Source organism: Echeneis naucrates, chromosome 16 (assembly GCF_900963305.1).
Source record: "Echeneis naucrates chromosome 16, fEcheNa1.1, whole genome shotgun sequence".
In the NCBI taxonomy this organism is placed as follows: domain Eukaryota; kingdom Metazoa; phylum Chordata; class Actinopteri; order Carangiformes; family Echeneidae; genus Echeneis; species Echeneis naucrates.
The window spans coordinates 13,248,824-13,272,816 of NC_042526.1; the positions used below are offsets into that span (position 1 = coordinate 13,248,824).

Genomic DNA, 23,993 nt, shown 5'->3' on the forward strand with positions numbered 1-23,993 from the left:
CCTGTACAGTACATAGCTGAAGAGAAGTTCATGGTACCTGGTACATGGCAGGACACAGATTTATTCCATCAAATGCAGTATTTTTGTTCCCATTTTCTCACCCAAGGCCATTTGGTTGTTCCAGATAATGGTTATCATATGAAAGCTATTCCATTTATGCTTGTGTGACCAGGAAGGAAGTACAACCGGACAAGCTGTTTGCGTGTACAAGCCTGTTTCTGTTTAAACTACAAGGCCATGAAGAGTTGATCACAAATGAACTGACCTTTTGTTGCTGCGAATGTTACTTCAGAGAAAATATTAATGCTGTCCGAAATGGTTTGCATGCACTGAAATCAGCTTTGATTGAACATAAAATAAGGCATGTTAAAATAACTTATCAGATAATAAGTTATCTGTCAATCACTTAATGTCTTACCCAGATATGAAAGAGTCCGCTTACCATGTACTTTAGCATCTATGGAAACTCTGAAACACAGTTTATATATCAGTTCATGCTGCTGTGAGGATTTTTTTTTTTTTACTATTAGGATCACCATTTCTTTTCCATGAAACAGAAGAAATCTGCTAGAGCTGAGACGAAGAGGGAGGCTGTTGCTGGCGGCTACATCTTTTTGCTGGCAGACTGTTCTATCTGGGGCAGCACAGGTGTAAAGGAATATTCTTTTAACTGGCTTATTCATGGCAACAGGGATGTGCGTTCGCAGGGTATCAACGCTTTGAGTAACCAGCTGAAGCCAAGTAGGATTTTTAGCAAAGTGTGGCCAATAGCCAGGTTACTCTCTGCATGTAAACAGTTCTTATGTACTAAGCTGTCTGCGTATTGCCTGTGTTCAGGTGTATTGCTTGTACCTGCAGCATTTGATGATTTACCTGGGCAGGTAGAGGGAAGGGGCAAAGATGAAAGGATAGAGGGGGAAATGCTGTTTTTGAGTTGTTAGAGTGGAGGTCCATTGACTTGTTCATACCTGTTGCTACAGATTTTTCTGTTATGCCGTCTATGTCCTATGATTCTGTGAGTGTACCTGCTCTAACTGTTTCCATATTCAGCTCAGTGATCTTCTGCCATGAGATGAATCGGCGATGTTGTACACTGAAAAACAGTCCACAGACTGAAACAAAAGTAGTTGACAGAAAGTCAGGTCCTTGGGTGGCTGTCTCTGTAACTGTGTTAAAGCCAATAAAGGTCAAATATGCAGTTTACGTGCCCATTCGTGTAGCAGGAATGATGGAATTGTTCCAGAGAATTGAAAATAATGTTAATCTAGATATAACAGTATTGCTGCCTCTTTTTCTACTCTATAACTCCAGCTCTTAATCACACACATGTACTTGTAATTAAATATATATGAGAATGTAATAATAATGTAACGTTTATAGACTTAAATGGCATTGCTCTTTCATGAATTGAATATTAAATGTTTTAACTGTAGAGCATTAATGCCTTTATACATCGGTGTTAGACAGGTGTGCTGTTCTTTCTTTGAGATGATTAATTTGATAGTAAGGAGCTCTTGAGGCTGGTCTGGTGGCTCTTTGTTATGACACATTTAGCAGCATCTCTATTTGCCGCCTAACCCTATCCTACATGGAGACGCTTTTAAATGGGACCTAAGAGAAACATAATTTAATTGGTCTGTAAAACAAAGGTGACTGAACATACTCCATCGTTGAACGGTGTCATTTTCCAAGCGTAGAGAGACTTCTAAACAGAGTTCCACTTTCAGAAGCCACCCATTACTTGTAGAGTGACTTCTTTGTGTAGCTACCTGGGCTCCGGGTTTATTTTTACCCTCCCTACGTCCCTCCTCATTCTTTAGCAGCTTCAGGAGATGGCGTTAGTTTGGCTTCATCTCTGACAAAAGATAAATGAGCTCTGGGTCTGTGGTGATCCACTATGGCTGCCAGGGGGTTCCAAAATAGCAAACTATTTTTCATATGGAGCGAAGTGATATGGAGTGCGATGCAGCAGGCACTAACATTTACCATATCATAGTATGCGGGAATACATTTCATTTTTCCTTTTTTCTTACTTTTACTTTCAACTTTGTGTTTATGTTGGAGGGGTGAGTGGTGGTGGCAATTAAACTCAAAAGTATGAACTGAAAGCGAGCGTCCATTGGTTTTTTGAGTTCATGAAAAACCTTCACTAAATAAAGAAACCCTTAAATTATTATCTAGGAATGATTCAGCACTGTTTAAAGTATTTTATATATATTCAATATTTAAATCCATGCTTAAAATACCAGAAAGTAATTATTTCCTGTAGTCTCAGCATTCATGTGATATGCTCTTTCTCCTTCTCTTGTAACAAGGTGTAGTAATTAAAGTGGATTTGCAGAGCAGCACAGTTGCTTTGATAGAATCTGAAAATTGGTCATTAATCACCTTCTCACCACAAGGCAGAAAAACAACAGTGATGTGTCTTCACAGGAAAAAATGTCCTGTGTCAACAGGAGATCCACCAGCGCTCGCTATCAGCTGAAAGAAACTTTTCCATTTAAATGAGGAGCTACAGAGCTTCCAAGGCTCTTTGAAGAGATGTGCTTGGCACAAACAAGAGCAGCAGCCTCTCCTGTGTTTTTAACAGCCGAAACATCGCTGACACCTGATGGGTGATCAAACACGAGCCATCTCTCCCTGAATCCTCACGGGGGCTCATCTCTGTACTCCTCCCTCTGCAGATAAATCTGCAGACCACGCTGTTGGGACACCCCTCCACTCAATATTTACTAAAGGCTAGATCACCTGACGGGATGCAATGTATTTGTAAAGGCATTTACATTTGTTGGTTTTTGCAGCATTTGCACTTTGACTACAAGCCTGTCAGTACTTTGGATATAAAGCCACCCACAGTTTTTCATGTCCCACTATAGACCCCCCCCCCACCCAACATTCTGAAGGGATGACTTGCTGGCTAAATCACCTCTGGGTAGAAACAAGCGTTGGGAATAGACAGGGTTTGCGAGATGCACTCTTAGTGGTGCTCATAGAGAGGTCAAATTAATTTTTTATTTTTTTTCTGCTAGTGGGACTGAAGCATTCCTTCGTCTTGGATGTCTCAGTCCTTTTCCTTAATGACTCATCCTCGCTGTGGCCCGCGCATACTCGTTAGAGCTGTATTAGCTGAGCATTACAGGAGCAGGCGATCAGATGATGTCCAACCGGCCACACAGGAGAAGTCCTCTGCACAGGCCCTTCGTTGTCACTGAAGTGAGATGATTTATGATTTATTTTCCAATAATTCCCAGCCTGCTCTGTGGACTGGGCCCTCCTGTCAACAAACGCCGAGCACGACTACCCCCCACCCCCTTTACACCTTCCCTCCCATGTCCACAGTCAAAGCTTCTCCGGTCGTTCTTCCCTTTCTCAGTTGAGCCAAACAGGGAAGGGCTTCCACACTTATTAGTACAGCTTATTTGTACACGAGCGTGTCTGGTAATTGGGACAAGGGACGGGATGGTGGAGAGATTAAAAAGCCATGAATGACACAACTCCAGTGGTGTTGGATTCAGTTGGAGGCTGGCAGGCTCTGCACACCTGGGCCTCCAGGCAGATGGTGAGGGTTGAGGGTTACATAACACCAGGCTAAGCCATATGTCTCCCAACCACACAGAACCTTTAGGAGGCCCATAGCTCACCTTTGAATGCAGTCCATGTGAGATTAGAGAGCAAGTGTGCTCTGCTCCCTGATCCCAGACCAGGTGTTTAGCAAGTCTGGGATCAGACTCTGTGCTTCTGTTTCGAACACTGGCAGCAAAACGGCTAATAATTGGATAGTGGAGAACAAAAAGGGTAATGAGGAGTAGAATGTATCGTGTGGTCTTATTCCGTGTTGGAAATACTGGTGAGGATATCTCAGATCTGATGCTATAATTGTTCAGATGAAGCACAAACTCGTGGGTGCTGCTCTGGGCAGTAGCTCTGGTTTGGGCTAATTTCAGTTCCTTTTTGAACTGTTGTTTATAAAAAATGAAAAGAAAAGGCTTCAGAGGTCTTTTTCAAAAAACAAAACAAAAATAAAATCTCTCCTGGCTTCCCCACACCTTATTATCCACGGTAGCTTTCCTCATTGTGATGAAACTTCTTGACAATATGAGGCTTAAATATACAAACACAGATGCAAGTGCGCTAGATCTTGTGCATAGACACTTTTAGTTTCGGAGTGACATTTGAGACATTTCGGGATAGTTATAATGCAGCGATGAAGCATCCAGAGGAGATTAGTGAGCTAAATGGGAAACAATAGATGCTGCAGCGGGACAGGAGGATATGATTCTTCATTGTGTTAATCACAGCGGAACAGCCCCATCGTCTTCACCAAACAATGCCATGGTGATGCTAATGGCACTGCCAACCATGACTAAGAGTGCACTCCCAGTGATTGATAGCCAGAATTATATCAAGGTGACTTTCAGTCATCTCCATCAGATTGTTTAGTTTGATCGATAATAACCAACGCATCTTTGCATAGACATGCCTGCCACACAAACTCATTCATCAGCCTGTAGTCATTATCTTACTCTTTAATTTTGGTCTAACAAAGAGAAATAGTTCATCTGTTTCTGTCAAAGGCATTGAACATGTCTGGAGCTGTGAAAGCCATGAATGGATATGTGAGATCTCAAGGTAGCTTTTTGCAACTTTAAAGCTATTTTTTATTTGGTGGTTGGTTCCTACATTAATATCCAGTTTTTCTCTTTCACAGTATGTCAGGAGTATTCCCAACTCTAAGGAGCTGGTCACATCCACCCTTAATGTGGATGTATGAGCAGGTCAGGCCAGCTGCACAGACGAGAGCAATGTCTCTGTCCACTTGGCCCTCTGCCCCTGCCTGTGCACACAGCGCAGTGTGCCCACAGGCTATAACAACAACACACAAAGAGTGCCCCATGTGCTACATCACAAATGAAAGATCAAACATTAATGTTCACCATAGGCTCTCCGAGCAAGCTGTTAATCACAGTGAATTTAATGTGTTCCAGTTGAGAGACCACCTCGAGAATACTCCAGTTAAACTGTATGTTTTATGTTTTTTTTTTTTTTTTTCTTCCAAAATGCCTCTACATAATAGTCTACACATTATTGCCCTGTCACAGTAGAATTGGATGAATGGCAAATAATAGTTTTCTTTTATGTTGTGTGACTTTCCCAGGCTCCATATTAAAGTCATACAGTGTAAATTTTGTGTAATAAAAATGAATTCCCAATACACTTAAGCTGCAAAAAGTCCGACAATAAAGAAATATCACATTACATTTTCAAGGGAAGGGAACCTTTTACTGCTAATACCTAATGCTTCTTATCACCCTGAGCTTTCACCAACATGCCCACAACGGAGAGTTCAGATATCAAATTTGAAAAGACAGGGCATATCCCAGAACGTTGCAACAAATAACCCAATGGCAGTGACTCACCTCTTTGAGAGGCTGATGCAAACCCAGGGGGAAGGTGATGGATTTTTTTCCCTTACCTACAGTGAGCAGAGCAGATGCTGGAGAAAGATTCTGGACGTCACGAGATGTAAAATATGAGTGCCGGTGAGTGTGTACTTGTGTGCACACAAAACACTAGTTCTCAGAGTTCTGGAGTTTCAATAACTTCTGAAATACTTTGAGGGTAAAAAAAAAAAGGGGGGGGGGGATGAGAGGTAGATATTACACACCATCAGGACATGAGGAGCTACTCCCCAGGAAGGCCCAGATCTCTCAAGTTATATTTATGGCCTTTAAGTTGTATTTATTGACACATTGGAGACAAAAGGAGTTTGCAGCAGTGTGTAGATGAAACAAACAGCATATTATATTAAAACCGTCAGTATTCAGAGTTGCCCAGCTGAAATTTTCTTTTCATCCTAGCATTTAACAAAGAAAAACTGTCGGAAAATGAATCATAAATCCTATGTGTAATGACTCTCTGCAACATGTTTTACATAATTTCAACCTTAAAGCGTTTAAATTAAAATTTCTGAAATGTTTTATTTCAGCTTTTATACATAACATAATTAAGGATCAGGAATAATTGTTTAGTTAATTCACTTTCATTAATAAACCATATTTTTCTTATTACATTACCTGAGAACATTCCCAGGTTAATATCTTTATTTATTGTGTGTCTTCACAAAAAATGCTCCTGTGTGCCCATGTACGAGCTGAAGTGAGCTTGATTAACTCTTTCCTGCACCCATTCTTTAGTAAAACACTTAACTTTTCTATTCATACCATACAATCTTTCAGCTCAGCTAATGCAGGCATTGTTTATTTTGAAAAGGTCATTAGAGCTGTGAAGAGGAGCGGGCCACATATAAATGATTTGATTGAGGTAGTGAAGGTGGCTCTGGCATCGTGAGTTATGGACACCCAACAGAGAGGAGCCTCTTCATTAGTGGAGTGATTAAAATTGATGGGAACCTATGGAGCTCCAGCTCCCCTGAACTCCCTGGAGCATGGCTCTCATTCTGTGCTCATTTATTTGGGACTTTGTGTTGATCAATAAAAGGTGCCTGCTGCTCAGTATGGGGTCTGACTGGGGGAAAAAAAAACCCACCTAGGAAAAAGAGAAGAGACTTGTTTTGTTGTTGAAGACAAACATTACTCTGAACAATTCGCCTTAGAAAACCTTGGGGAAAACGACAGCTTTGGCTGTTGTCTCTATGTAATTTTCTTTACAGACTGTCTATTTTAGTACCGGTGAATTTAAGGCTGTTGTTGAGCAACTGCCACCGTTTCTAAAATGTAGTTTTTAAAAACTTCCAGTTCGGTCACAGTTCAATCTAAAGAAAACCATTTTCAAGAGAATCAAAATGCTGCGATTCCATTTTTGAAGTCAGCAAATCAATTTGCGAGTGCATTCCTTCATCAAGGCTTTCTGTAAGTAGAAGGCAGTGTACAGATCTGGTGTGGCATTGTACTGAGTCTGTGGTTGTCCATACGGCTGCTCTGCAACAAAACGATAGCGTTGACTCTTTTCTAAGATGGGAACAATGTTGAGATGCTGATAATCATTTTAAATCACTTTTTACACGCATGTGGGATGCATATGAATCCAACGTGTCTGATTCATCAGGAGTCTGTTAGCGATGGTTTTATCTGTTGTGAAATGAATTTACTTAGGTAAATTGCTACACCCTGCAGATTACAGGAGTTATATACACAGAACATTCCATTGATTTAAGGTGCCTTCATTAAAGTTCATTCAGCCTTTGTAGATGGAGTAATACACTTGAAACCGTAGTTACTGAAAGGATCAGGGATTCATTTCTGTGTATTGGACCAGAGCCAGATAATGGGCAGAGATGCTGAACAGAGTCCAGACTCTCTTTGTCTGTGTCCAGCTCTGCTCATTAGAGTGGTGCTGTGCAGCTCATGGCCCATCGCTCCCCACTGCTATGCAGGGCTTTGCCTAAACAAACAGAGATGATGTGAATCACATGTCAAATGATTGCAGGAAACAAGAGTATCTACAGTGCTGTGAGTTTGCAACACAATATGTATGACATAGGTTCAGGAAAGGTGCCTTTAAAAATGTAATCTGGGGCAGAAAACTGATTTATTGATTGAAATCTGTTATCAGTACTGTTGCATGCTTGCAAAACTAATATTGTAATCTGACTGATGTTCTTCAGTGATTAATTCTGAGTGTTTCATTCATATACTATGCTGATAGTAATTAGTTATCCACCGATCTGATAGACTGGATTGCTGTTGGCACAGATACTGACCTTATGAAATGAATGAGGTAATGCCCAGTCGTAACCAATCTACATGAAATATTGTGTAAGATAACGTTTGCAAAAAAATAAAATGAATATATCTTAAACTCCTCACAATGTTGTGACATGGAAAGATGATCCAACTCAGTTCAACTCAACTCAATAAGAGGAATATAGCGCTTATGTATTTGCAAGAACTCTTCATCTGGTAATTTCCAGAGTTTCATCATCAGTTTTTAGAGGGCATGAGGGATCAGTGCATCACTACCAGCAAATAGTGCTTATTATTTCAAATGCTACAAAGGAAACTTGCATTTAAAGCCTCTAAACCACATGTAGTTGGTTCGATCCCACTTAGACATCGTAAACATTTTGATACATTCATTCATTTTTTTTATTCACATTTTATGTAGTAAAACATTCAGGAAACATGGCAGCTTGTTTGACTGAAAAAAGACAATAAAGAAAGTTTAAAATTTATGCTATAGATGACTGTGGCTTTAAGTAAAGCTGCTATAATTTGTGCCCTAGCCACTGATACAAAAGTTAAAGTTAAAGAAATCGTCAGTGAGCTATCTAGATGAAATTGATTAATGAGGCAGGCAGATTTCAGCTTTTACCATTTATCTATTGCTATCAGCATGTTTACCATGCATCAGCAGGCAATGAAGGAAAAAATGCAGAAGTACAGAAAATACCACAGATGAAAAAGATTTGTGATAATTTATTTAGAAAATATTATCCATTCTATCATTTCTCCACCAGAGAGCACTGACATGTTATCCAGCACATATCATGGAAATGCAAAAAACAAACAAAAAAATATATATAAATAAATAAATAAATAAATAAATAATAATAAAAAAATGCATTAACTTTATTCAAAGTGGATTATCATCTAATTTAATGTCATTCATTCTAGTTTTAAATAGTCAAATATCTATTTAAGTTTTGGCTTTAAAAATGAAGCTCAAATACAAGAAACTGTTTAAATGTAATTACAGATACACAAGCATAATTGTGGATACTATTCAGTCTTATCAGTTACAATTTACTGATTTTTAGTCACGTAAACACCCCAACCACACCACTGACTATTTTATTGAGGCCTATTGTAAGTACAAATCCGTTGGAAGTCTAAATTCAGTGAAATATCACAGAACTATCAAATGAACATAGACCAAATATAACAAACCCGAAGAACAAAACAGTTTTTAACTTCTTGAAAGTGACACAGCTGTTCCAGCCCTATAGATGTGTCAGAATATTACAGAGGCTAACTGTTTAATTTAATTTATTTCAGTCTGATTTGTGGGGAAAAGTGGGAAAGAAAGCTAGAAAGATTTTATGTCTGACCACATATTGTTTATTTGTGATGTTTTTCAATCATTAAGTCATTAACTTCAGTGTGTGTGTATGCTAACCATATCCTTGACAAGTAAACTACACCAGTTCTGGGTTTTACTGGGCGAAAGCAACAATATTCTACGGCTATGATTTTCCTATGACTGACTTTTTCGGAACAGCTTCATCAACCGACCTCATTTGCTTTTCGTTTTACCTTCATCACGGCTCCATTTCAACTCGACAGTCCATCAACTCTTCAAGCTGAGTCCACCAAACACCATACAGCCTAATCCAATAAGTCCAATGAATTAACAAATGTTATCAGTTAAGGAAAATAGAATATAAATTATTTTGTACAAATCCTCAACTTTGTAGAAGACATTGCTCAGACTGAAATGTATTAAACAACTTGGGTCCAAGATTGTATTAAAGTTTTGTGACGGCTACAAACCATCTGAACTATTTTCAGCTTGGTGTGCAACTTCTGACTGTACTTATTTAGTTGTTCTTACAACTGATTTTTTTTAACTAACTAGGAGGTTTAAGCATATAAACTACAATGTTGAATTGTTCATCTTACATTTGCACACACTTTCAGATCTGGTAGCAAATCATGAAATAAACATTTGCTGCTCAAGAACTAATGATATCTAAATTGTGAACAATAAATTTTAACAGAATTACAACGACTTCCTTTAACTTGAGACCCTGTGATTTCTCTGTGTGGACATTTCACCCTCCCTAGACCAGTGGAGCCAGAGAGAGGGAGGCTTTGAGGAAAGTCTTTTTGTGTTAAAGCCTTTGAATATCTATTCTTTATGATCTCTATTCCCTCTGCTGAAGTTCAGAGTGTGCGTGAGCGGAGGAAGGGGAAGGGTGGAATCATAACACTGATGATGAGATGACACCGAACACACTTTGGAGAGCATTTTTGATTCTTTACACATTTTCCTAAACTCAGACAAATATATCCAGAAGCTATCACTGTATTCCATAAGCTGGTTCGATGAATAATGGTTGTTATGACAGGGAGCAGTGTCAATCAGACATGATAGCTTGAAGAAGTAAAATAAACATGAAACAAGGCGAATAAAAAGAGAGTTATATAAAGCTCTCCTTGATGCTCAGCATCGTACCTCTTTACCCCTGGTGTGTCTGTTCTATAATGGCACAAAGTAGGGATGGGTTGGCACTGTCTTTTTCATCTGTCTGCCTTTTGTTAGTATGTAGAGAGAGGCAAAGAGAGAGGGAGAGTGAGGAAGGAGGAAGAGGAGGAGGGTACTGGGGATTGGACCCGGTCCCTGCACACCCAATTAAAGGAATCTTCTGCTCAAAGACACAGTCTGGCAACATGTGTTCTGACATTTGTCTTCCTGAGTGTTGTGATTTACGGTACCATGGAGCTAAAGGCTAAATTAGCAGCCGCCCAACATCAGAGACCGCACAGTGATGTCGGCTGGGTGAGGTTTGTCAGATAGGATCAGGCAGGCAATTTCGCTGCTGTCTTGTTTTCATCGTCACATTCAGCAGTATAGGCTGGCGACTATGGTGCTTTGTTGACTGACGAGTCAAAATAATGCTCGCAACAATGTAAGATTTATATTTTGTCTAATTCCCCTCTTCTCCTGCATGGCCATTGTGTGTCTCAGCCGCTGTGTGTTCCTACTGAAATTATCGGAAAAAGAATAGTTTCAAGTGATGAGACAACAGTTTTCAGTGAGCTGCCGTCACTGTGAGTGGATAACACTCCTCATCCATGTGAGCTCATCTTGTGTGGTTACTGTCATCTACATGCATGTATGCTGTACGCTTGTGCAATGTCCCGTCCTGCATGAAGGGTTACTCTCCTTCCTGTGAACCTTTTAAAGCATAAACCTCTAATTGAGATGCTCCCTCTCCAGATACTGCTTTGATCGCCTCCTGTGAGACCTGTGTGTGCCACACGGGAATCTCTGATAAGCCTTAGAACCAGGCAGCAATTACACTACTAATTACACAAGTACAAAACCTTGACCTTGATTTACCTGCCTCTGTGCTTTGCCTTGAAATTCAACCACTGAAAACAGACGGAGCGATACACAAACTTGTATGCAAAATAGCCCTTATTGCTGGATGTGCAAACGGCAGTCACTGTGAAGTTGCAGGATGTGCCATACCGGCAGCCAGTGCAGGGGTGTGATCTCGCAAGGTGAGCGGATGCTGGAGGAGAAGGCTGCCTTGCGGTCAGCAGGGAGGCAGTGGACCTCGGGGAAAAGCTCTTAACTTCTGTCAGGCACAAATAACCACGCCATTTTTCACCTTCTGATTTTTAACTGCGAAAATCATTCTAGTCCCCAGTCATATGAACTCTACGCACATGCCATGAGTCAATTCCAGCTCTGACAGAAAGGAATTCGCTCTCACCCGCCAATCTTTATTTCTTTGCTCCTGTAAGACCTGTTTTTCCACAGATTTTTGGATTATTTGGTCTAATATGCCCACTATAGACTGCTATGAACGCATAATGCTCTTGTGTCACTGGGAAAGTCAGGCTGTATTCATTTCATGCATTCCTTATCAATGAACTACAGCGAGTGGTACAGCAATGAAAAAGTACCAACTGTCTGTTTCTTTAGTAGTATCCTTAGTTTATAGCCTGCAAATGCTGTTTGCAATTACTCAGCGGCCTGAAATGTATTAACTTGGAATAATCATTATAAATCTCAATGTCATTGCTGCTTTTGATATGGAAAAGGCTAAACAGAGGCACAATTAACACATCTATTTTCTCATATGACCCTGAAGGAAAAATAGACATACGGAGTTATATTCAATGCTGCTTTAATGCTCATATGCTGTGTGGTCACAGGGATTCACTGTGGTCAAGCTGCTGCTAGGTGGTGCTATTGGTAGCTCTGTCCCTGTCAAAGAGAGGAGACATTCAGAAGGAAAGCAGCACTGTCGATGGGTCTATATTTACCACAACCATAAAGTGAAAAGCCTTCCAGAGCGTTGCAAACGTATAGTTGAACTGTGACGGTCCCGCGCCTTGTGTTTATATACAGTGCTCGGCATGCTTACTGAAATGACTGCTGTCTCAGCCTCCTCCCAGGTTTGCACTCATGAGGCACTGATCCTTAAAGCAAAAATATATAAGAGCGGGTGCCCCGATGCTCGAGTATGTTGCCATACATCAAATCATTTAACACTTTGAACTGTCAGAAATGTGTCACTCAGTCTCTCTCTTGATACCCTCATGTGCCAGAGCAAAATCATAAATACAATCATTTCCCCAGCGTTGGCTCTTTATTCTGTCAACCATTTCAAAATGTGATTCTGCCTCTTCATTTCCGACACATGAATAAGTGAAAGGCCATTAATATGTCTCTTTCATTACACTCTGGCAGTCTGCAGTTCATATGCATGCAAAAAGACCACGTGTTTGCTGGGCTCGGGTTGTGATGTCCGATTTGTAAGGCGGCAAAGATGTGTCACCATGTCCGCATGAAACAAATGTGTCAGTCTAAGAAGTCATGTTTTGCTCCTGCTGTTTATGCTTCTCCAGTGGAGAAGGAGCAGGAGAGCAAATTTCATACAAACATTTCACAGTGTCGGCTCCTCTGTAGCTTTTTTTTTTATTATGAGCAAAACATTTGCATCTCATCATCCGAACTTCTTCTTTTTTTTTTTTTTTTTTTTTGACAAAATCAACTAGTCTTTCTGAAGAAAATTATATTTATCAGTGAAAAGATTCTATATATTTATATAGTTAGATCATTTCAAAATTCATAACCTCCATTTAACCTTGTGTGCCCTATCTGATTGGGAGTTTAGTTTTAAAATAAATACAGCAAAACTGTTATGTGATTTTGGCCAAACTAGTCAAAGATATTTCTTCTGTGTTTTGTCTGAAGCTCACCCCTTCCTTTGACAAACACATTTTTTCTTCTTTTCTATCACCACTCCCAAGACAAGATTAGAGGGGAAACTCATCAGTCTCCTTGGCTGGTGTCTGATAAACTTTTTATTTGAAGGGTGTCCTGTCTGGTGTCTCTGGTGTCTTCCTCCAGTGCACTCCTGATTTGAAATATCGCCTTACATAATGAGGGAGAAAAATAGAGCGGTGTTGCACCCCTGAGCTGGTGTCAGCTTAATCAATCATTTTTAAACACAGGCAGGCATGCTTACTCTACTCGCTTCACATCCGCCACATCCTTCTCCTGCTCAGCAATATGACAGCAGCATAATTCATTTTAACGCAAAAATTAAACCAGCAGCATCAAACTTGTCCTTGCATCCTTTCGGTTTAAACACAGGGCAGTGTGTTAGTCTGAGTGTGTGTTTTATGTGTGTATTACATTTCACTATTTCATATGTGCAAAGTGTACATTTTAAGTACAAGTCCAGGTGTGTATGCACATATAAGCACTTCTCGTAGCTGCCTTTGTGCTGGTGCTTTTCAGGGGTGTTATACTGAGCATGCTTAGGTCCCTCTCAAGTTCAAGTTTTTCGGCTTCGGTGCTGAACATGCAACAGGCGTGGAATGTGAGCGGAGGGTTCACACGGTCAAATTGCAGTGGGTCAGGAGATCAGGAAAATTTGGAGGAGCTGAAGCTGAGCAGAAGGAAAGGAACTTGGCAGTGAGAGATTCCTACTGGCTTCCTGTCAAAAAAAAAAAAAAAAAAAGTCAGCCTACAGTGCAGTTCAGCTCCAAAAGTTATATCATGCTCTTCTTGGTGAGTTGCATGCCATGAAAACATGAAGATTATTCCAGACAAAGTCCCTCACTCAGGCCAATCCAAACGTACATGTCATGTATTTTAAAGTTTCTCACTTTATTGACTAAATATTGATGAAGTTTTGGCCCCCAATCAAGCTCATCAATACATTTTTAATCAGTGGAATTCATTCTTTAAAAACTAAGTAATTTAAAACAAAATCCATTCTGGATCTCTCTCAATGTGCTGCCACGTCTTTCGCTGTTTAGCTTCATATAAATAACGTGACAATGTGTTTATCCGTGCTTTCAAGCAAACAAACGTATAAAAGGTCACCACTCTTTACAATCACTGCACTTAGCGCCAGTGATCATTTTCACAGGCTGACAGACATCAAACACATTTCACAGCTTTAATCGACACCGCTTGGCATCTATTTTTGTGCAATGTGCACACACCAGTAGCATAACACTCCAGTGAAAGTAGACTACATTCATTTCTGTTAGTTTACACTATGTTGTGTTCCTGGACTGCAGCCATTATGTGCGAATGCAGTCAAATAATGGTGTTTTGATCATTTTTAATCACCGATCGTAATTTAGTAATTCTCTATAGTGAAAAAAAGATGAACGGCGAACTTGCACATTTAACACACCATTTTCTAACATTTGGTGAATTGAAATGTGTTTATATTTACTGGCAGTCGTGCTGGTTTCAGTCACACTTGGCAAAAAAAAAAAAAAAAGTTGCTGATTGGGGTGGTAAAAAAAGGTAAAAAAAAAAAAAGTCCTGTGAGTAGGCTACTGTGCAGATCTGAGAAATGGAGTTATTTGAAATAACTCCACTGACACAAGTCCACCTTTCCTTCATTTTGATCCATCGTGGTATTTTCATGCCTTTATGGCCGTCCTGTCTGTGTGTCGTCGGGCCCCTGAGCTGAGAGGGCAGGGCCATGTCAAAGTCCACGTGCACGGCTCGGGAAGAGGCGGGGTTCCGCCCCGCAGCCTGCCCGCGGATCACATGCAGACGGCGTGCTGTTTGTGATCGCTGCGCAACAAGCGGCAGCCAGGCTGACGTTTGATGCCCGGCGTACGTGACGCCGTAGCTCGGTGCGTTTTACCCCCAAACCGCTGTCAGCAGACACTTTTATCAGAGACGCAGGTGATTCTGTGAGGGAAGGGAAAGAGCCCTTTCATCGGCCCGAGCACACTGCTCAGAAATACAGTCCGCTCCTCCCACAGGGTGATGATGATGATGATGAAGATGATGAAGATGACAATAATGAAGGGCGCTCTCGTTTATCCTTGTTAGAATTTTTTCGACGTTGAAGTAGTTTTTATGGCTCTCTGCTGCAGCCAGGGATCCACGGCGGAGGAATTCACAGTAACTCGTGTCCTGCACAAACACAGATGTTCACTGTAAACTTGCAGGCTTTATTATCGCTGATGATAAGCGATGGGGAAAGTGCTGTAGAGAGTAAGAGTGACCACATTCAGCCAGTGCCTTCTGTGATTGGAGCCAAACTAACAACCGGAAGAAGCACTATTTTTTTTTCATTTTATCACTGCTGTCCGTTTAATGGGCCAATAAAATGCTCTGGACCTGCATTGGCGCGTCGAGATGATATATTTTCACCAGTTTTCAATTTGACATTCAGCAGCAGCTTGTAGGTGATATTGCTATAATTTGTCCGACCCCCCCCCCCCCCCCCCCCAAGGTGAGCCACATATGCATAAAGATGTCGGACAATGTTAGACAGAAATAGACAGAAAAGTGTTTCCATTCCCATGTAAAACTGCGCAGGGTCGATGAGCATGGATTACTTTCAGGCCTACATCTATTCTTCGGCTATTGACAACCTCTCCCTTTTCAGTTTGTATGACTGGAGCTCTCACTAGCGCTGCTAGTGGACAATCAGACCTACACACCCACCCCTAGACACACTCGCATTTCTCATTTCTTACTTCTAGTCTAAATTAGATAGCGAGGCGCAGTGTCGGAGCTCACAGATCGCATAGAATTAGTTTGAAGTATTAGCTGTAGTTAAAACAGTAAATCTGAAATTCAACATGGAGTCCCCTCCAGATCCAGCGAGCGACCCGGGCAACAGCGCCTCGGAGCCGGCTACCCCGGTCAGGGAAACCCCGGTAAACCTGGAGACGCTCCGGAAAGCGGACCATCCAGCCCCGGTTCGAAGGCAGACCTGCTCCAGCACCAACAGAGGTAAAGAGGACCGCGATTCGCTTTTTGTACTGCTCGGAGAAATCAGGACCGATCGCGGATTTTTTTTTTTTTTTTTTTAAATCAAACTTCAAAAATGAATTAAACCGCCTCCCCATAAATAACTGCACACTGTCTTAAATTCAGCCGACCGCTGTGACATCGCTGCTTTATTTCGGACCACCGCGGCTTTCTTGCAGTTCGCTGGCAATTAGTGTCTCGGCGTGTTGCTCGGTTCAGGCTCCACTGACAGCTCAGATCATGAGGGGGGGTGAGACGGTCACAGATGTCACATTTACTCCGATCGGGAGGGAAATCAATTACCCAGCGGCTTCAGTTCGGCCAAGCGGAGCTCTCGGTCGCGTCCAAACGGGCCGACCTGGCCGCTCGAACGCGATAATGTCAAAGTGGCCAAAAGTGAACTTTTGGAAACTGTCGGGTCAGTTTATCGATCAGTCCACATTCTCCATTGTAGGGACATATCCTCCCCTATCCCTGCCAAAGCACACAGCGTCGTCTGGCTCTGGCTCTTTTTTTTAATCACTGTTATTATTATTATTTAATAAACTCTCTTGCTAACAGATTGGGGCTATTCCTGTGTGGGGAAAAAAGAAAAAGGACGGCCCCAGCAGCTGGAATTTGTTTAGCGCCAGCTCTCAGTGTTGTGCAAGCATGAATGCGCTGCACGGCTTTTTTTTTTATGTACAACTAAACCTTCCTCACACCATCAGACAATAAAACACAGCACAGCCCCGCGGTGACAATAAACCCGTCAAAAGTCGGCGTGCATCGCCACAGAGGACGACTTCATTTCGTTTCTTTTGTGTGTGTGCGTGTGTCTGTGTGTGTTTAACATGATCTATCCACCACGTCCCGTCCATGTTGTACAGTACAGACAGTATTTAACCACACCCCCCTCTCTGCTGTCTCCAGTGCAGGCTAACCGGGCTCATCCAAGTTCAAACAAACACTGATTTCTCTGCCGATTCCCGGGCAGCGGAGTGGGCCGTGAACGTGACAGCGAGGAGGCCGGTGTGGACGTGACCATTTATTATTTCACCCGCTTATCATATTTTAGTGCGGGAGCGCGCGTGTCCATGTGCGTGTGTATGTGTGTGTGTGTGTGTGTGTGCATGGGCGCCGGCGCGCTCTTCTCGTCGCGCGCGAGGGGTATATTTAGAGTGTGATATGGTGAATGAGGAATGTAAGCTGGTTATGTAACAGGTTTAGCCATAAACACGCGCGACTGAGAGCAAGAAATCACCACCGCGGATCTTTCCCACTTTATCCACAGAGTTGACCCCCCCTCCCCCATCGACCACCACAGCAGTTCAACTATCAGGAATCACTGCACCCCCGGTGTGTGTTTATACACCACTGAAGGGAAACTGTCCGACTTTGTGGCTTGGCACAGCCTGAGCACTTATGTAATCGCGGGGCAAAGACAGGTAGTTGGGATTTCTTTTTCTTTTCTTTTTTTTTTTTTTTTTTTTTTTCGTTGTTGGTTTTTTTTTTTCCACAAGTCTGACTTTGAGACACTCCTAACCTGCTGACCCATATTCACCCCACCCTTTTATTCACAGGATTAAAGTGCGTCTGGGAAAAAGAAAAAGGCAGGAAAAAGAGCGCCCTTGGTCTGTTATGTAATGCTGAATGGGTGAAAAAAAAAAAAAAAAATCATGTTCAGTGGGACAACCTCTGCAGCTTTAGAGGAGTTCCCTTGCAGTGAAACTTTATATTGACCTTTTTTGCTGGAGTGAGAACGATTGTTAGACCGTCTTGGTTGAAGAAAGCTTGAAGAAAAGTTTTGAGAACTTTTTAAAAACGTATTGCTTGCCAGGAGATGTCTGAAGTTAAATGAATCCCATATTTAAAATGTGTTGTTCAAAATTAAACTATAATACTATATGCTTCTTTTTTAGTCACAGAGGCAGATGTCTGCTTATTTTTGAAATAACAGGTCACGAGGCAACCCATTATTATCAAAACCCTCAGAATCATAAAGTAGCAGCCGTAACTTTATATAGAAAAGGAAATATGTTGTAAACCTTTGGTGTTTATGAGGCATTATAGAACTGCAACAGTTGTCCTGTTTTATTTTTAAATAACACATTAAGGTGTTCATATTTCAGATTCTATAGAAATGTGATATTCAGAACATTCACCTCACAGGACTGCAAAAGAAAAGCTTTCATAAAGTAACTTTATTTAATGGAGTGTTCAAAAACTTCAAGTTTTCTATTGAGGTAACTGTAGCTGGTTTATATTTCAGTGCTGTTTATAAAACCATGAAACAAAAGAAGTTTATGGTTCATGGTTGGTGCCACAGACCTATAAGACATTGTTTATTATCACAGTTCAGACCTGAGCAATGTCTGAAATGTGGCAGCCACTTCCTCAAGTGCACTTTTCTCTCCAAACAGCAGCTCTATTAGACTTACTGAGGATGCACGTTTCTTAGCCTGCATACAGAGCGTTTACTGCTTTAACCCTCAGTGCTAACACCTTTTAAGTATAAAACGCTTACTCGGCAGAAGCTCTGCTGTAAGACTTGAGTGGGTCAGAGAACAGGCCTTGGAGGGCTATGGATATCATTACTGGAAAGAAGAAAGGGTGTTATTTTCATACAGCAAGATCCCTCAGTTCGCAATTTTGGAAACAATCAATATTAATGGCTTGGTTATGTAAGGTGATGGTCTCCGCAGAGGCTTGGAAACTCTCAGTTACACACAGGGAAGCTCTGAAGCCGCAGATCTGATAAGAGCGCCCGCGTCCTGGATCCTCTGTTAACATGACTTTGTTTGAGTGTCAAAACTGTGCATGTCTGAGTGTCACAGCACTGTAGTGCTAGACTTCACTGAGCGACACCACACTTCTCCTATATGCTGTATGTGTTTGGTGTTGTCATTGTCACAAACATTGTGTTGCTTTTAAAATAGACATTAGGTGAAGTGTCATGTTGTGTCCGACAGCGTGTTCATCTTGTTAAGTTTGCCGTGTTTCTTCTATCTATCTTGTATTATATCATATATAGCGAAACAAAATATTCCAATCACGCAAGTTTGTTAGCTTTCTTAAAAAAAAAAAAAAAAAACTGATCCAAATTAAAAAACATATTCCATTTTCTCTTATTGCACACATAACCAGACTTTCATCCAGCAGTTTCATTTATCGTCAGCAAAATGAGAGCTCTCAGCAAGAGTGGCAGCATTTATGTAGTTGTTAATGCGAGACAGATGCAGTGCAGGGAATTTTTTTTATTTATTTTTTTTTTAAAAGGTTTCACACAGTTTCAAGAAGTCCGCTGTTGGCATGGGGTTCGCATACGGCTCAAGTGGACGGTGACATTACTGAGGCTGTGGCATTATCAAATTCAACGAATTAGGGCTTGCTGCCCAGTGGAGGGCATGAATATACAGGCAAAGGCTTGTAGCTGAGCCTTTAGTTTGGACTGATTCAGGTGGGAAACTCCATTAACTGTATATTTTACTCTGACTGGGTGCCTATAATAAAATATTGAGTTTCAGTCTGCGTTTTAAATTCTTAAATGTGGGTGTAGCAATAATATCTTGAGCTCTTTTATCAGTACCTGTCAGACATTAATATTGTTAAACGTTTCAAGTCCACCTATTTGAAGGGGAAGTACAGTACAGTATTTGATATTGTCGCTCTTTTTGCCTTTCAGAACGAACCATCAGTTTGACTGAAAAGATAAAAATATCTCTTCAACTGCACACTGAGCTGCCCATAACGTCTGCCCTCAGTTTAGACTTGACACCTCTACTCATGAAAAACGGTCTTCTGTTCTTAATGAGCTTCAAAGGTCAAAATACATTGAGCAGCTTATCAAAGGAGGATGTACCTGGGAATGTCAACATAACGCCAGGAGTAATATTTAAAGGAGCACTGATGGTCTTTTCTTGCTGTCGGTTCGAATGAAGAAATAAAAATGGAAAGAAATTAAATATTTTGGCTCAAATTGATCTGCTAATTTCTAATTTAAGGTAAATAACTTTTTTAGTCCAATGAAATAGTCGAGTCTTTCTCTTACTTCATTTCCCTTTATGGTTCTTGTTTAACTCTCAGTAACACATTTCAAAAAAATATTTTTACATCGTCATCCAACTCTTTTTCTGTTAAGTTTTTCTGAACAGTGTCTTTCATTGACTCTTCATTCTGTAATTTGACTTTTTAAACAAATGAGTATTAACATGACGTCTGTCCTTGATTCCAGCCTTAGAACATCCTGCTTTGTGAGAAAACACACAGATCTTAAAGGCATTTTATGAAACCTTGTAAACTAAATATTTCTGGTTCTTTCATGTTACGACATTTGAATGTCTTTAGCTCTGCTGGCCAGACAGAGAGCGGCTGAGAGGAACTGTCTCGATCTTGGTCAGACGGCTGTAACCACTTTGTTGAAGTCTGATGTAGCAGAGAGGCACACTTGTTGGGTTTTAAGATTATTATGATTACTATTCTTTTTTTATGTTGTTTTATCATCAGAGCAATATAACTTATGCATCTGTCATGTGAAGCTTTCCAAATCAGGCAATTGCTTATTATGATGGAATGCCACACTTGGTAGGTGGGAAGCTGCATGGAAGGAGTCCTGTGGATTTTATTGTAGGAAGCTGCTTTGTAGATGCACAGTTGGCCATTCCTTGCCAGTGAACATTTACACATTGACAGGACGTTGCAAGCTGCTGGTAGGCATATCATTGCCTGAGTTTACACTTGACTCATGGTTCTCTTATATATGCCCAAACATCTGGGCCAGTAGTTATAATGATAACTGAGCTGGACTGAGCTGTACATTTGTTTCAAGTTTGTGCGATTGTGTTTTTCAGATGTAAGAGACGGTGGAAGTAATTTTAGTTCATATCTTTTTTAACAGTGCCAGATTTAAGTTTAAAGGTGGCTGTAGAAGTCGTTATTGTTAAACTAAAATGCTACTACAGAAAAAAATTCCAGTGTAGCAGCATGTTCCTGTTATTCATTATTAGACTTTTTAGATGTATGCTGTAGGCAATTAGGTGTGAATCCTAATGGGCGATGTTAATTTATAAGAAGTTTCGAAATGTCAAGCTTTACTTTAAACTTTACCAAATATGAAAGTTTTTATCTTGCGGGACAGTTTATTTTGGAGTTTTGAATCACCAGTGGCTTAACTGGGGCTGGCAAGGAAGTTTTAGCTGGTGACAGACACCAGATTTGATGTGAAATCTCCAGTGGTGAACGATAGCTCAGATCTATGGCCCATTTACAGAAGTTTGTATCTTAGATAGAAAGTCTGAATAGTAATGACCGGAAATACTCCAGATGCATTATTGGAGGGCGTTAAAGGAGTCTAAATTTAATGTGGTACACTGTGACCCTGGCTCTGTACTGCTCTGTGTCTCTCTGATATGACATGGGCCCCTCAGCAGAGGCCTGCAGGGAGAGAGGTGGTGAAAGGGGTCTGAAGCATCACTCAGAGGAATTTTTATGTCACATCTAGAGCCAAGTCTTTCACATCACCAGCAGTTAGGAGGGTGCAGAGCTCCCGAGCAGGTAGGTAAACCCTTCACACTGAAAATCCCAGCACTCAGTCAGGAACTTTGACCAGCAGTATCTTTCAAACTATCATGCCTTTGCCTTTGAACAAAATCATACTGGAGACATGCTGTAACGCTCTTGCTGCTTCGTGTCTTGAGCATCAAGTCATGTGAACCTAAAGTCGTTGTCTGCACACTCAGAGAAAATCTTTTCTTTTCTCTTATCGCAGAGCTATCCCTCCTTTGTGCGATGACATGTTTTGAACACTTGAGGGAAAACTCAGGATGATCTCCTGGCCCCAGAGGTTCTCCCAGACATTATGTGCACGTGCTCGCGTTAAAATAGGAAGTGGTAATGTCGTAAAATCCAAAGCATGTTATTCAAATGGCACACCTCAAGAGCCTCTTAACCATTATTTATCTTGCTTTCCGCAGGTTAAATAGCCCTCATAGCAGCTCTTTTTTTAAGGTCTGTTGAGTGGTGAGATATGACATTATTTGAAGAGATGAAAATTGAAATATCTGTTGCAGTACAGTAGCAAGGCAGGAAAAATCTATGTACCTTCTGCTTCGGTTGAATGTAATTTAATAATGTCTGCACTTATATATTCTCACTGTATATTCCACAATCCAAGAACAGTTTAGACAGGAGGAAAAAAAGTATTTTTGCATAAGTCACTGTAGGTAATGCTACTGTTTTTCATTTGCACAAGTTCATCCAATCCTTCAAATGTCATAAATTACAATGAAAAACAAAGCTGCAGGAGGAAAGCATTTTTTTTTTTTCCAAGTGAGTCAACTTTGATTTTCCTCGACTCTGTCACATGAGTTATGGTAACAATATTGAGGAAGGCAAAGAACACATATCACATCCTCCACTGTAATTTTTGCTACATCAGAACTGTATCACTTAGCAAAGTTTATTTGTCACCTGAAATAAACAAAAAACTTTTCGAGACATGGGAGATAAAGCAACTTGAAAATCAGTGTCATTTCTGTTGGCTTGATTATTTATATTGGAATAACAAGCGCAACTTAATCTCATAAATAAAAAAGGGAGAGATACAGATCCATCCCCTCCAGGTACTGCTACCACTTAATCGAATTAGCTCCACTCTCAGGCTTGACGGGCTCTTCAAACACCCCTGGTGACTTCTGAGTGCCGATTACAATCAGCTACTATTTTCAGCCTTTGATTAAAATCTGGTGAGGTTGGACAGAATTTTTTTGAGTGCAGAAGCAACTAATTATTAAGATTGCAACCCATCTCTCTCTCTCTCTCTCTCTCTCTCTTTTTTTGCCAGTTTCTGAGGGCCAGTGGGCTGTAGTAGTTAAACAATGCACAAGCATGAATCATATCGAGCCTTTGCAAAATTGTTAGCTTGGTCTCACTGAAACATTATATATGAGTCAGTGTATTGTCGCGATATTTTCATAAACCATTGCACCATATGAAATAAACCAAGGGTTGAATATTTCAAATCGAACCGTTTGTATTTCTTTCATGTTGTAACATTTTGTCTGTTTCTGGTGGATCGTAACACTATAATCTTTGTAAAATAATCTAGCTGTTCATGCAGTCTTTCCTCGTGCGGCAGACAACAATAATGAACACAAGTCTTTACACACAAAATAATAGAAGATGATCACAATTGTTCCTGCCTCACACAGTATGACACAGAATCATTGTAATGTGCCTGTCAAAGACAATTCTGCTCTTTTGTTACTTTCAAAAGGCAGCTTTTGAATATGAATAAATCACTAATGAATATTTGGTTCTGGCGTGTCTGTGGATTGATTGCTTTAGGAGGCGTATGAAGAGTGTGGCACGATGGGGCTCAATCAATGCAGCAATGCCGCTGTGCAGCTTATGACAGTGATTGAAAGACCGTCACTCTTCACCACGTATGATACACGAATCCTGCTCTCATTCACTCTGACAAATATCATCTGTCTGATCAATCAATATTTGCAGCTTTATTTTACTAATGCAGTGCTTAAGAGGCAATAATTAACACCATGCTGGGTTGTTAAAAGCCTATTTTTATGTGACAGACAGAAATAGACATACAGAAATAGGAAGATGAAGGCTTTCGGTTGATGTTGACAGTGGAATATTGTGCAGACGTCCCTTATAAACTGCACCATGAACTCACCCTGACTATGAATTTTCCTTACCGCACGACAATTCCTGTTGCGTTTAAGCTACGTCAAAACTGTACAAAAGGAGTTTTTCTTGTTTGTTTGTTTGTTTGTTTTTTACCTTAAGCTGTGGAGCGTTAAGTGTTTTTTATTGAGCTTCTGCTCAGGTGGTAAGTTAGTTTGCACAAATCAAATATTGTACAAAACATTTGAAGTGAGGGAATATTCATTCGGTGTCATCCTGTGTTAAACAAGTGTGGATCGTGATGCTCATTAATTTCTGCTTGCTCCACTTGTGGTGTTTGGGCTCTCTTGGCTGGCTTGGTGCCACAGTGTCTT

General features: G+C 40.7%; 1 protein-coding gene across 1 annotated transcript in view; it reads left to right on the top strand.

Annotated features, from left to right (window-relative positions):
* Nucleotides 1–15,678: 15,678 nt before the first annotated feature.
* The window catches only part of roraa (RAR-related orphan receptor A, paralog a), a 171,390-nt gene continuing 163,075 nt past the window's right edge, over nt 15,679–23,993 (top strand). The window contains exon 1 of the mRNA XM_029523868.1: nt 15,679–15,978. Within this exon, the coding sequence (XP_029379728.1) occupies nt 15,825–15,978 (154 nt within the window). The 5' untranslated portion in view covers nt 15,679–15,824. The remainder of the gene's footprint in view (nt 15,979–23,993) is intronic.